This window comes from Schistocerca nitens, chromosome 11, assembly GCF_023898315.1.
Source record: "Schistocerca nitens isolate TAMUIC-IGC-003100 chromosome 11, iqSchNite1.1, whole genome shotgun sequence".
Lineage (NCBI taxonomy): Eukaryota > Metazoa > Arthropoda > Insecta > Orthoptera > Acrididae > Schistocerca > Schistocerca nitens.
Genome location: NC_064624.1, coordinates 50654864 through 50667859, shown reverse-complemented (window position 1 = coordinate 50667859; position 12996 = coordinate 50654864). Strand labels below are relative to the sequence as shown.

The 12996-nt window shown below is 42.9% G+C and overlaps 1 protein-coding gene across 5 annotated transcripts in view; it reads left to right on the top strand.

Moving 5' to 3' along the window:
- LOC126213119 (putative zinc finger protein 66) overlaps positions 1-12996 on the top strand; it is a 134333-nt gene that overhangs the window by 81673 nt on the left and 39664 nt on the right. Inside the window, exons 8-10 of one of the 5 annotated variants that reach the window (XM_049940728.1) lie at positions 8921-9756; positions 9841-10386; positions 11395-12230. The exons of 1 other annotated variant lie outside the window; for it this stretch is intronic. In XM_049940728.1, coding sequence (XP_049796685.1) covers positions 8921-9756; positions 9841-10386; positions 11395-11657 — 1645 coding nt within the window. In that variant the 3' untranslated portion in view covers positions 11658-12230. Of the gene's footprint in view, positions 1-8920; positions 9757-9840; positions 10807-11394; positions 12231-12996 lie in introns of those variants that run through there. 3 more of the 5 variants (XM_049940727.1, XM_049940729.1, XM_049940726.1) reach the window with 3 other exon arrangements.

Below are 12996 nucleotides of genomic sequence, written 5' to 3'. Positions count from 1 at the left end.
CTCGTCGACGTGCTTTACGCACCTTTAACCGCCACCCTACAGTGGCGAATTGTATCAATTATAAACGATTACGTGCACAGTGTCGTCTTATTATTAAAGAAAGCAAGAAAGCCAGCTGGGCTGCTTTCACAAGCACCTTCAACAGTTTTACTCCTTCTTCTGTTGTCTGGGGTAGCCTGCGCAGGCTATCTGGCACTAGGGTCCACTCACCAGTTTCTGGCTTGACGGTCGCGCATGACGTCCTTGTGGCCCCTGAGGCTGTCTCCAATGCCTTCGGCCGCTTTTTTGGAGAGGTTTCGAGCTCCGCTCATTACCACCCTGCCTTCCTCCCCCGCAAACAGGCAGAGGAGGCTAGGCCACCTGACTTCCGCTCCTCGAATCGTGAAAGTTATAATGCCCCATTCACCATGCAGGAACTCGAAAACGCACTTGGCCGATCACGGTCCTCCGCTCCAGGGCCTGATTCTATTCATATTCAGATGCTGAAGAACCTTTCTCCTGCGGGTAAAGGTTTTGTTCTTCGTACTTACAATCGCATCTGGCTTGAGGGACATGTTCCCGCATGCTGGCGCGAGTCTATTGTTGTCCCGATTCCTAAGCCGGGGAAGGACAAGCACTTGCCTTCCAGTTATCGACCCATCTCGCTTACGAGCTGTGTCTGTAAAGTGATGGAGCGCATGGTTAATGCTCGGTTAGTCTGGATTCTTGAATCTCGACGGCTACTTACTAATGTCCAATGCGGCTTTCGTCGCCACCGCTCCGCCGTTGACCACCTTGTGACCTTGTCGACATTCATCATGAACAAGTTTTTGCGCAGGCGCCAAACGGTAGCCGTGTTCTTCGACTTGGAGAAGGCTTATGATACCTGTTGGAGAGGAGGTATCCTCCGCACTATGCACAGGTGGGGCCTACGCGGTCGCCTGCCTCTTTTTATTGATTCCTTTTTAACGGATCGAAAGTTTAGGGTACGTGTGGGTTCCGTATTGTCCGACGTCTTCCTCCAGGAGAACGGAGTGCCTCAGGGCTCCGTCTTGAGCGTAGCCCTTTTTGCCATCGCGATCAATCCAATTATGGATTGCATTCCACCTAATGTCTCAGGCTCTCTCTTTGTCGATGACTTCGCGATCTACTGCAGTGCCCAGAGAACATGCCTCCTGGAGCGCTGCCTCCAGCGTTGTCTCGACAGCCTCTACTCATGGAGCGTGGCAAATGGCTTCCGGTTCTCTGAAGAGAAGACGGTTTGTATCAACTTTTGGCGATATAAAGCGTTCCTTCCGCCATCTTTACATCTCGGTCCCGTTGTTCTCCCATTCGTGGACACAACTAAGTTTCTAGGGCTCACGTTGGACAGGAAACTGTGTTGGTCTCCACACGTCTCTTATTTGGCGGCCCGTTGTACACGTTCCCTTAATGTTCTCAGAGTTCTTAGCGGTTCATCTTGGGGAGCGGATCGCACTGTCCTGCTTCGCTTGTATCGGTCCATAGTCCGATTGAAGCTGGATTATGGGAGCTTCGTCAACTCGTCCGCTCGGCCATCCCTCTTACGCCGGCTCAACTCCATCCACCATCGGGGGATACGTCTTGCGACCGGAGCCTTCTACACTAGTCCTGTCCAGAGTCTTTATGCTGAAGCTGCCGAGTTACCATTGACCTACCGGCGCAACGTCCTGCTGTGTCGGTATGCCTGCCGGCTGTTGTCTATGCCCGACCACCCATCTTAAAAGTCCTCCTTCGTCGATTCTCTCGACCGTCAGTACGGGTTGTATGTGTCTGCCCTGCTGCCCCCCGGAGTCCGCTTCCGTCGCCTGCTTCGACAATTGGATTTTGCCCTCCCTACCACCTTCAGAGAGGGTGAGAGCCCGACACCACCTTGGCTCCAGGCTCCGGTTCATATTTATCTCGACCTCAGCTCACTCCCGAAGGAGGGTACTCCGGCTGCAGTGTATTGCTCACGGTTTGTCGAACTTCGTGCTCGACTTGCCGGTCACACCTTTATTTACACCGATGGCTCCAAAACTGACGATGGTGTCGGCTGTGCCTTTGTCGTCGGGGCCGCCACCTTTGAATACCGGCTCCTCGACCAGTGTTCCAGCTTTATGGCCGAGCTTTTTGCTCTCCATCAGGCCGTTCAGTATGCCCGCCGCCACTGCCATTCATCGTATGTGCTCTGCTCTGACTCACTCAGTGCTCTTCAGAGCCTTGGAGCTCCCTATCCGGTCCATCCCTTGATTCAACGGATACAGCAGTCCCTCCATTCTTTCGCTGATAACGGTGGTTCTGTCAGCTTTCTGTGGGTTCCCGGACATGTAGGAGTGCCTGGGAATGAGGCTGCGGATGCTGCAGCCAAGGCTGCAGTCCTCCTGCCTCGGCCAGCCTCCCATTGTGTCCCGTCATCTGACGTTCGTGGGGATGTATGTAAGAGGCTTGTGTCGTTGTGGTGGGATGCTTGGTCATCCCTCCAAGGAAACAAGCTCCGGGCAGTAAAACCGCTCCCAACTCCTTGGACAACATCCTCCCCACCATCTCGGCGCGAGGAGGTCCTTCTGACCAGGTTGCGGATTGGGCATTGCCGGTTTAGCCACCGCTACCTGCTCTCCGGTGACCCAGCCCCGCAGTGCCCTTGTGGTCAGGCATTAACAGTGCGCCATGTTTTATTGTCGTGTCCCCGTTTTAGTCACTTTCGTGTTGTCCTGTCCCTGCCATCTACTTTACCGGATGTTTTAGCTGATGACGCTCGAGCAGCTGCTCGTATTCTGCGTTTTATAACTTTAACTGGCTTGTCCAAAGACATTTAAACTTTTTCCTTATTTTATCTGCATATTTGTCAGGTCCTTCTGGTGTCCCCCCATCCCCTTGAGTTTTACCAGATTCCATGTGCTCTCATATCAGTGACTGGGCGCTAATGACCTCAGCAGTTGAGCGCCCTTAAACCCAAAAAAAAAAAAAAAAAACCAGTTAAAAAGGTTTAAGGCTTCCATATGAAATGAAATGCCTATTGAGAAGAGACGCCTGCATGGGTGGTACAGTTGTTTTATCAGAACAGCAGCACTGCATTGCAAGAATATCATTGACATAATGGCCGAGAAGAGCTCCATGTCAATAAATATGGTGAAGAATACAAGCAAGAAATTTGAAGAAATGGGTGAATTGAGTGGTGCAGCAGATTCCCATAGCGGTCATTCAAGTTGCTTTTAGCTGACCATGCAACAGATGCCTCAAATTCTGCATTAAGTGTTAGAGTTGTCACAGGATCTCTCTCTCTCTCTCTCTCTCTCTCTCTCTCTCTCTCTCTCTCTCTCTCTGTCTCACTCACACACACTGCCTCTTACCGTGCCTCCCCCAGTCAACAGTTCAAAAGATTTTGTGGCACATTTCACACTAGTATCTCTATAAGGCTCAGAATTTGCTGCTAAAGAAGCCCCAGGATAGGCCACAACACTGTGACTTTGTCTTTATTTTTGGCATGCCTGGAAAAGAGTGACTTTTGGCTGGGGAATATTCTTTGGAAGTACAAGGCATATTTTACTCTGCATGGGGCCATGAGTGCACAGAACTATTACATATGGGGTTGTCCTCCCAAATCTTGTGCAGGAACATCCACTGCACTCAGCTTATGTGACAGTGTGGTGTGATTTCACAAGCCCCTTCATTCTGAGTCACCGTTCCTTGTAGGTGACAGGTCAAGCACCTCTTAGGTGTACAGAGGCATCTGAACTTTATAAGGACCTTGTTATGTAACGTGATTCAAGCATTTCAAGACCACAAGTGTCTGCACCATTATTTTGATGTGAGATGGGGTGGCATGATATGTCAGTTGTCGAGTGAACTATTGGTTTCATGAAATCTTTGGTATCACCCGCATTATATCTAGGCAGTTTAAAATATGTGGCCTTAGAGATCCCCCGACCTAAGTTCATGCGACATGTGCATGTTGGGATATTGCATAAACTAACAATTACTTGTAGTTACTTTCTGATGTGAAGTAATGCATGTGTCTTGAAAGTACCCAACTGAGTGAAACTTTTGTCACAGATATCACATTTGTGAGGTCCCCTTCCCATTGATTGGGAAGATTTATTGGGGATGTATCCAGATATTCCTGATCAGAAAGATATCATATGATGACAATCAATCTGATTACACTGGATATGCTGTAGGCAACTGTTAGCCATGTCATGTCATGGATACAGCATGTTGCAGAGTCAGTAGACCATTTTGAACACGTAACTTCTGATCATATCCTAATAAATGTACCAGAACCACCATTATCATCGCTCTGATCGTTTCTCCTCTTTCCCTACATTACGATGTTACAGCATCCTACAAAGTATAGAGCGCACACTGCAGCACCCAAACATCAGACAATTTTCCCCTCAATAAATTCATAATAAAGTTGCTATGACGTCTTGCAGAGATACCACACTCATTCTATGATTGCTACTCAGCAGAAGTTTTTATCAACAGCTTGTGTTTATTGTTGTTATTACAGTGTAATAGTTATCGTGTCTTCTGTTAGTGTCTTTTACAATATGCAGTGTGTGCCACGTCTCTCTAATCATTAAAACCTGCCTGAATGGACGTGCTATTCTCCATGAGTTCTGTCTGCAGCTCATGGTCTAGTAGCTAGCATTGCTGCTTCTGGATCATGGGGTCCCGGGTTTGATTCGTGGCCAGGTTGGGGACTTTCTCTGCCTGGTGACTGGGTGTTTGTGTTGTCATCATCATCATCACAACAATATCATCATCATCATCATCATCATCATCATCATCATCATCATCTGTGACATTGGCTACAATGGACTGTGTAAAAAAAATAGACTGTAAAATTGGTGATACAAATTCACAACAGGGCCTTGGTGGTGGTGGTGGTGGTGGTGGTGGTGGTGGTGGTGGTGGTGGTGGTGGTGGTGATAACGGAGGACATAGTCATATCATCATGATTACTTCTTCTGTGGGAGGGGAAACGCTTTCAAATGGAGAAATGCACAACCCAAGCAATGTTTGTGCTAGACAATATAACATTGCTTTGCAGATTTCTGCCCTGTTACTCAGTGGTATTGTGATGGGTAGAAATCGAGACACTGAACAACAAATCAGGTGTACTTTTCCCTTGAGGAATTTTAGATGGGATTCAACAGTGTGGGAACAATCTTGATAATATAAAAATGTTCAAAAGAACGTACCTTCTTTGCATGATATTGATGTTTCTGAGATAAAAGCTTTTTATAGGCTTGCTTGCATTAACAGCAGTCTCCAACCCTGACATCAAATGCATTGATAATATTTCCTTAGTAGATGGAAGCAGATGTTATATTTTCATGGCAATGTATCAAACGACCCACCAGGGTAGCCAAGAGCACTAATATGCTGCTTCCTGGATTCGGGTAGGTACAGCGACCCTGGATCGAATCCACACAGCGGATTAACGATGAAGGGCCGGTGTGCCAGCCAGCCTGGAAGGGGTTTTTAGGCGGTTTTCCTCATCCTAATAGGTGAATACCGGGCTGGTCCCCACGTTTCACCTCAGTTACACAACTGGCAAACATTTGCAGACATTCGCACTTTCCCATGAATTACACTGGACGCAGACAGTTGGGGTGTATAAAATCTGGTGGTTGGATAGAGGGTACCGGTATAGATATATAGAATGTAAGAAACGGTATTTGTTCATGATGACAGCTCTTTGGTTTGAGAGAACAAAGGAAGGAATAAAGTAGAGGTAACAGCTTTAGTGCCAAAATTTCTAACAAATGTGGTGTGAGCCATCAGCACTGTTACTGTCCAGGCTGTAGTATGTGTGTTGATAAAATACATGTGCACTTCCATTATCACTGCATGAACAGTTTATGAATGTGCCTGCCACAAAAAATGTTGTGCAGTAAATATTAAGGATATGACACAAGTACCCAGTACCTACACAATGGTTGCATGGAGGTCTCTAAAACAATTGATAAATAATTAACATCAAACTTTATTTATTGTTGAATTTTTCCACAAATTCTCTTCCTTATCCTGGTTTGTTTATGGTTCACTGGCATAGCATAAAATTTTAATTGTAAGTTTTATATCTATTACTTTGAGAAAAAGAAAGCTATTTGTCTGAAACCTTACTTGCATATTTTTTGATTTCTTTCTTAATTATTAACATTCAGTTGCTTTTCTTCCATATGTATGAAAATACATGTTGTAACTAATTGAGTTTTAAAAAAGTTACAATATCTAGTTATACAGTTGTCAACTTCTAGAATCTGACACACATCATGATACCAGTTACGTTAAAAAAATCGTGTGATCCTAATTAAGAGTTTAAAAACACTCGAAATTTACCAGATATCATGCCACGCAAAACTATATCCCCAACAAAACGCAAAAAAGTCAAAAGTTGCAGAGCAAAAGATAACACTGGGTATGCATGCCTTCAGTAGTTCATACTTTTTCATGTCCAACATGATGCACATACTGGGTACCTGAAAGGCATCACAGTTCTGTTCTGTGGGAAAAGTTTTAACTGCAGGTGGAATAATGGGACCCAGATACTCAGCTCATGCATCAGCTGTTACCACTGCCACACAATATGTGGTGTCAGCTAGCAGTGTCTTATGGGTGATGAAGTGGCCATTTATATGTGTGCCCTTCAGTCAATGGTGTTCTGCAATGCCAGATGAGCAGATGTTAGGAAGATGTAAAAATTTTCAAAAAGGCTCAGTGCAAATATACTGGAAAATTTACAACTATTTCCATCTTTTCAGACAGTATTTCCATTTGTGCAAGGCTTCATACAAGTTGCAGTGCCGAAAACACAGTCTTAGATTAAAACTATCTGCAAGTGTGTCATTCACTTTCATTCATCAGTATGCAGATTGTTCCCTTGATTGATGTGACATTGATTCTTGTTCATGAACCATCATTATTCACCTGATTAACATCCGTTCTAGATACCTAACAAAATGTTGAAGCTTGCACTAGTTCTTTAGTCATTGGGAATCAAACAAAAAAAATCTGTTAATTAGGTGAAATAAATTTATCATTTCCAAAGGTGAAAGTGTTTGCGAAACAGAAAAAGATAATTGGAGAAGAACATTTAAAAATTATCTCTCTTAATTAAATCTTAAATGCCTTGAACATAAGAATGTTTTTGATACATTTAATAAATTGGTGTAAACTGTAAACTTGTAGTACTGTATTTTGAAAAGATTGTAACACATGAAAGTGAATTATTTTAACTCTCACTTAAAATTTCAAATGAAATCAGCAGTGACTCAGATTCATCATTATTGAATTTCCTGTGGTTAATTTCGTTTTAAACCACTTTCACTTCATCAGTTCTTTCCTTCTGGAGGAATATACACTCCTGGAAATGGAAAAAAGAACACATTGACACCGGTGTGTCAGACCCACCATACTTGCTCCGGACACTGCGAGAGGGCTGTACAAGCAATGATCACACGCACGGCACAGTGGACACACCAGGAACCGCGGTGTTGGCCGTCGAATGGCGCTAGCTGCGCAGCATTTGTGCACCGCCGCCATCAGTGTCAGCCAGTTTGCCGTGGCATACGGAGCTCCATCGCAGTCTTTAACACTGGTAGCATGCCGCGACAGTGTGGACGTGAACCGTATGTGCAGTTGACGGACTTTGAGCGAGGGCGTATAGTGGGCATGCGGGAGGCCGGGTGGACGTACCGCCGAATTGCTCAACACGTGGGGCGTGAGGTCTCCACAGTACATCGATGTTGTCGCCAGTGGTCGGCGGAAGGTGCACGTGCCCGTCGACCTGGGACCGGACCGCAGCGACGCACGGATGCACGCCAAGACCGTAGGATCCTACGCAGTGCTGTAGGGGACCGCACCGCCACTTCCCAGCAAATTAGGGACACTGTTGCTCCTGGGGTATCGGCGAGGACCATTCGCAACCGTCTCCATGAAGCTGGGCTACGGTCCCGCACACCGTTAGGCCGTCTTCCGCTCACGCCCCAACATCGTGCAGCCCGCCTCCAGTGGTGTCGCGACAGGCGTGAATGGAGGGACGAATGGAGACGTGTTGTCTTCAGCGATGAGAGTCGCTTCTGCCTTGGTGCCAATGATGGTCGTATGCGTGTTTGGCGCCGATCAGGTGAGCGCCACAATCAGGACTGCATACGACCGAGGCACACAGGGCCAACACCCGGCATCATGGTGTGGGGAGCGATCTCCTACACTGGCCGTACACCACTGGTGATCGTCGAGGGGACACTGAATAGTGCACGGTACATCCAAACTGTCGTCGAACCCATCGTTCTACCATTCATAGACCGGCAAGGGAACTTGCTGTTCCAACAGGACAATGCACGTCCGCATGTATCCCGTGCCACCCAACGTGCTCTAGAAGGTGTAAGTCAACTACCCTAGCCAGCAAGATCTCCGGATCTGTCCCCCATTGAGCATGTTTGGGACTGGATGAAGCGTCGTCTCACGCGGTCTGCACGTCCAGCACGAACACTGGTCCAACTGAGGGGCCAGGTGGAAATGGCATGGCAAGCCGTTCCACAGGACTACATCCAGCATCTCTACGATCGTCTCCATTGGAGAATAGCAGCCTGCATTGCTGCGAAAGGTGGATATACACTGTACTAGTGCCGAAATTGTGCATGCTCTGTTGCCTGTGTCTATGTGCCTGTGGTTCTGTCAGTGTGATCATTTGATGTATCTGACCCCAGGAATGTGTCAATAAAGTTTCCCCTTCCTGGGACAATGAATTCACGGTGTTCTTATTTCAATTTCCAGGAGTGTAGTAATTTTAAATCATTAACAGTTACTAAATATGCAATTTCTTATGCACTTTTATGACTTGTGGCCTATAGTACTGCATTTTTGGACACTCAAATATTGTTTCTTTGTTGTATATATATCAACATTTAACATTCTTGTCTTCACTCTTCAGATTGACTCAGACTAGTGGTGGGAGCTGTGGCATATCATGTGGAGAAATTTATCACCATGGGCTGGTCCAGGATGATTCGGTGATAAAGGAGAAGTCAACACATGAGTTTGGTACAGAAAATGTGACTATTGACAAGGAATGCTCAGTTGCCACCCAATATGACTGTAGTAAGAGAGAAAAGGAATTACTTCTATTTAGCTGTGATTTCTGCCAACAGAACTTTCCTTCAAAATACAGACTCATAATGCATGTGTTTATGCACATTGATGGCATGCAGCCACCTTTGTATGTTTGTAAGTGGTGTGGTGAGGTATTTCACAGTAAGGTTAGTTTGAAAACACATTTGAGAATGAGAGAGAATTATCATGTCTTAACTGCTGGCCACCATGAAAAATATGACTATAGTGATGAGCATCAAAGCAGTATCTTCTTGGATAGTGAGCCAGAAGTTTCTGTTACAGAACACATTGAACAGTCTTCATATAAGGAAACGTGGAAAACTTCAAAGAAGGCTTCTAATGACATGTGTAACACACACATGACAAATGATACAACAAGTGCTTATGGAATTTTATCTACAGCTGTTAATGTCAGTGCCCAGGCTGATCTACATATTGCAAACAGAACCAACAAATGTGGTATTTGCGCCAAATGGTTTGCTAGGTCAGGCGATCTGAAGACACATTTATTAATTCACACTGGAATTAAATCTCACAAATGTGAGATTTGTGGAAAATGTTTTTCTACATCAGGTTATCTCAGGACTCACGTATTAATTCACACTGGAAAGAAACCTCACAAATGTGAGATTTGTGGAAAATGTTTTTCTAGATCAGGTCATCTCAAGACCCATTTATTAATTCACACTGGAAATATATCTCACAAATGTGAGATTTGTGGAAAATGTTTTTCTACATCAGGTCATCTCAAGACTCATTTATTAATTCACACTGGAATGAAACTTCACAAATGTGAGATTTGTGGGAAATCTTTTACTTTGTTAGGCAGTCTCAAGAAGCACACATTAATTCACACTGGAAAGAAACCTCACAAATGTGGTATTTGTGCCAAATGGTTTGCTAGGTCAGGCGATCTGAAGACACATTTATTAATTCACACTGGAATTAAATCTCACAAATGTGAGATTTGTGGAAAATGTTTTTCTACATCAGGTTATCTCAGGACTCACGTATTAATTCACACTGGAAAGAAACCTCACAAATGTGAGATTTGTGGAAAATGTTTTTCTAGATCAGGTCATCTCAAGACCCATTTATTAATTCACACTGGAAATAAATCTCACAAATGTGAGATTTGTGGAAAATGTTTTTCTACATCAGGTCATCTCAAGACTCATTTATTAATTCACACTGGAATGAAACTTCACAAATGTGAGATTTGTGGGAAATCTTTTACTTTGTTAGGCAATCTCAAGCAGCACACATTAATTCACACTGGAAAGAAACCTCACAAATGTGGTATTTGTGCCAAATGGTTTGCTAGGTCAGGCGATCTGAAGACACATTTATTAATTCACACTGGAATTAAATCTCACAAATGTGAGATTTGTGGAAAATGTTTTTCTACATCAGGTTATCTCAAGACTCACGTATTAATTCACACTGGAAAGAAACCTCACAAATGTGAGATTTGTGCAAAATGTTTTGCTACATCACGTTCTCTCAAGACTCATGTATTAATTCACACTGGAAATAAATCTCACAAATGTGAGATTTGTGGAAAATGTTTTACTACATCAGGTTATCTCAAGGCTCATGTATTAATTCACACTGGAATGAAACTTCACAAATGTGAGATTTGTGGGAAATCTTTTACTTTGTTAGGCAATCTCAAGAAGCACACATTAATTCACACTGGAAAGAAACCTCACAAATGTGAGATTTGTGGAAAATGTTTAGCTAGATCAGATTGTCTCAAGACTCATGAATTACTTCACACAGGAAAGAAACCTCACAAATGTGGTATTTGTGCCAAATGGTTTGCTAGGTCAGGCGATCTGAAGACACATTTATTAATTCACACTGGAATTAAATCTCACAAATGTGAGATTTGTGGAAAATGTTTTTCTACATCAGGTCATCTCAAGACTCATTTATTAATTCACACTGGAAAGAAACCCTACAAATGTGAGATTTGTGGGAAATGTTTTGCTACATCAGGTTATCTCAAGACTCACGTATTAATTCACACTGGAAAGAAACCTCACAAATGTGAGATTTGTGCAAAATGTTTTGCTACATCACGTTCTCTCAAGACTCATGCATTAATGCACACTGGAAATAAATCTCACAAATGTGAGATTTGTGGAAAATGTTTTACTACATCAGGTTATCTCAAGGCTCATGTATTAATTCACACTGGAATGAAACTTCACAAATGTGAGATTTGTGGAAAATGTTTTTCTACATCAGGTCATCTCAAGACTCATTTATTAATTCACACTGGAATGAAACCTCACAAATGTGAGATTTGTGGAAAATGTTTTGCTAGATCAGATGATCTCAAGACTCATGAATTTCTTCACACTGGAAAGAAACCTCACAAATGTGGTATTTGTGCCAAATGGTTTGCTAGGTCAGGCGATCTGAAGACACATTTATTAATTCACACTGGAAAGAAACCTCACAAATGTGTGATTTGTGGGAAATCCTTCGGTAGGTCAGGCACTCTCAAGAGGCATATAACAGTTCACACTGGAAAGAAACTTCACATCTAGAAAAGACCTCACAAATGTGATATTTGTGGCAAATCATTTACTACATCAGGTGATCTCAAGACACATGCATTAGTCCACATGGGAAGGGGACCTCACAAATGTGATATCTGTGACAAAAGTTTCTCAGTTTGGTACTTTCAAGACACATGCATTACTTCACATCAGAAAGTAACTACAAGTAATTTTTAGTTTATGCAAATAGATATTCCTGGTTGGTGCCCTAAAGGCCTATAAAATAATGAATGTAGTAGGGGGACAATAAATTTTAATGAATGTGGAATAACATTAAAGTGTTGTAGCATTGTGAAAAAAGTGCAATAATGTGTACTATATTGAGGTAAGAGATAATGTGAAATACAAAAATCACTATCTGCAGCTTGAGATGTTAAGAAATTGTATTACTAAATACTCCAGAAACATGAATCAAATGTGTTTTTGTCATTAACACTGTCAATAGTTATAATTACCATGCAATATTCAGTATAAGGCCAAGGAAATGTGATGACTTGCTGCTTATTATTCCAAACATGGTCATTATGTAGTACTTGTAACTCTGCATTTGAGAAAGTGACAGCAAAAATATATTCATGGCACTTCCTTCACTGAGGTTCATAAACTCAACACTGGAGATCCATGATTATGGCAATTATTTTACTCAGGTATTTTTCCTCAAGAGATATGCTGTATATGTCATTAACCCATTAGCGCCGGAATTAATTATTTCGTGATTTTTCTTTAAATTGCGTTATTATGTCTGTAAAAGGCATAAATTACACAACAGAGTTTTTTGACGAAAGTCATTACCGTCATTAGCAAGATATTTGATGTTGCCATATGGCAACAATAGGTGCTTTCACTACCTAATTTTATATGGATTACAACTTCAACTAAAATAAGTAGGTTATTGAAATTTCTTATTACATATACAATTTTTGTGCAAATTTATTATTCAGTCTTCATCATACAATTGATACTTTATAGCACAGTACAATTAAGAATCAAACTCTGAACTCAGCATTATTTTACATGAAATGGAATAAAACAGTCAATACACAATCCCACATTACACTTTGAACACATTGTTCTCACAATAGGTTTACAGTCCTTGTTTGCACACCTTTTCTTCTTCTTCCCTTCTTTGTGCTGGACGAGGTGGTCAGTCTTATCAAACCTAATTGAATCTGATATGCAGCTGTCGGAACATGCCCTTCATGCAGATGGTCTCCCGGCTCCTTTTGGTAAAGCTTGGTGTCTTTGCAAGTACACTGTTGCTATGTCTGTCTTCAAATCAAGCTGAGAAATGGTTTGGTTTCTTGCTTATTTATACAAAATCCAACTG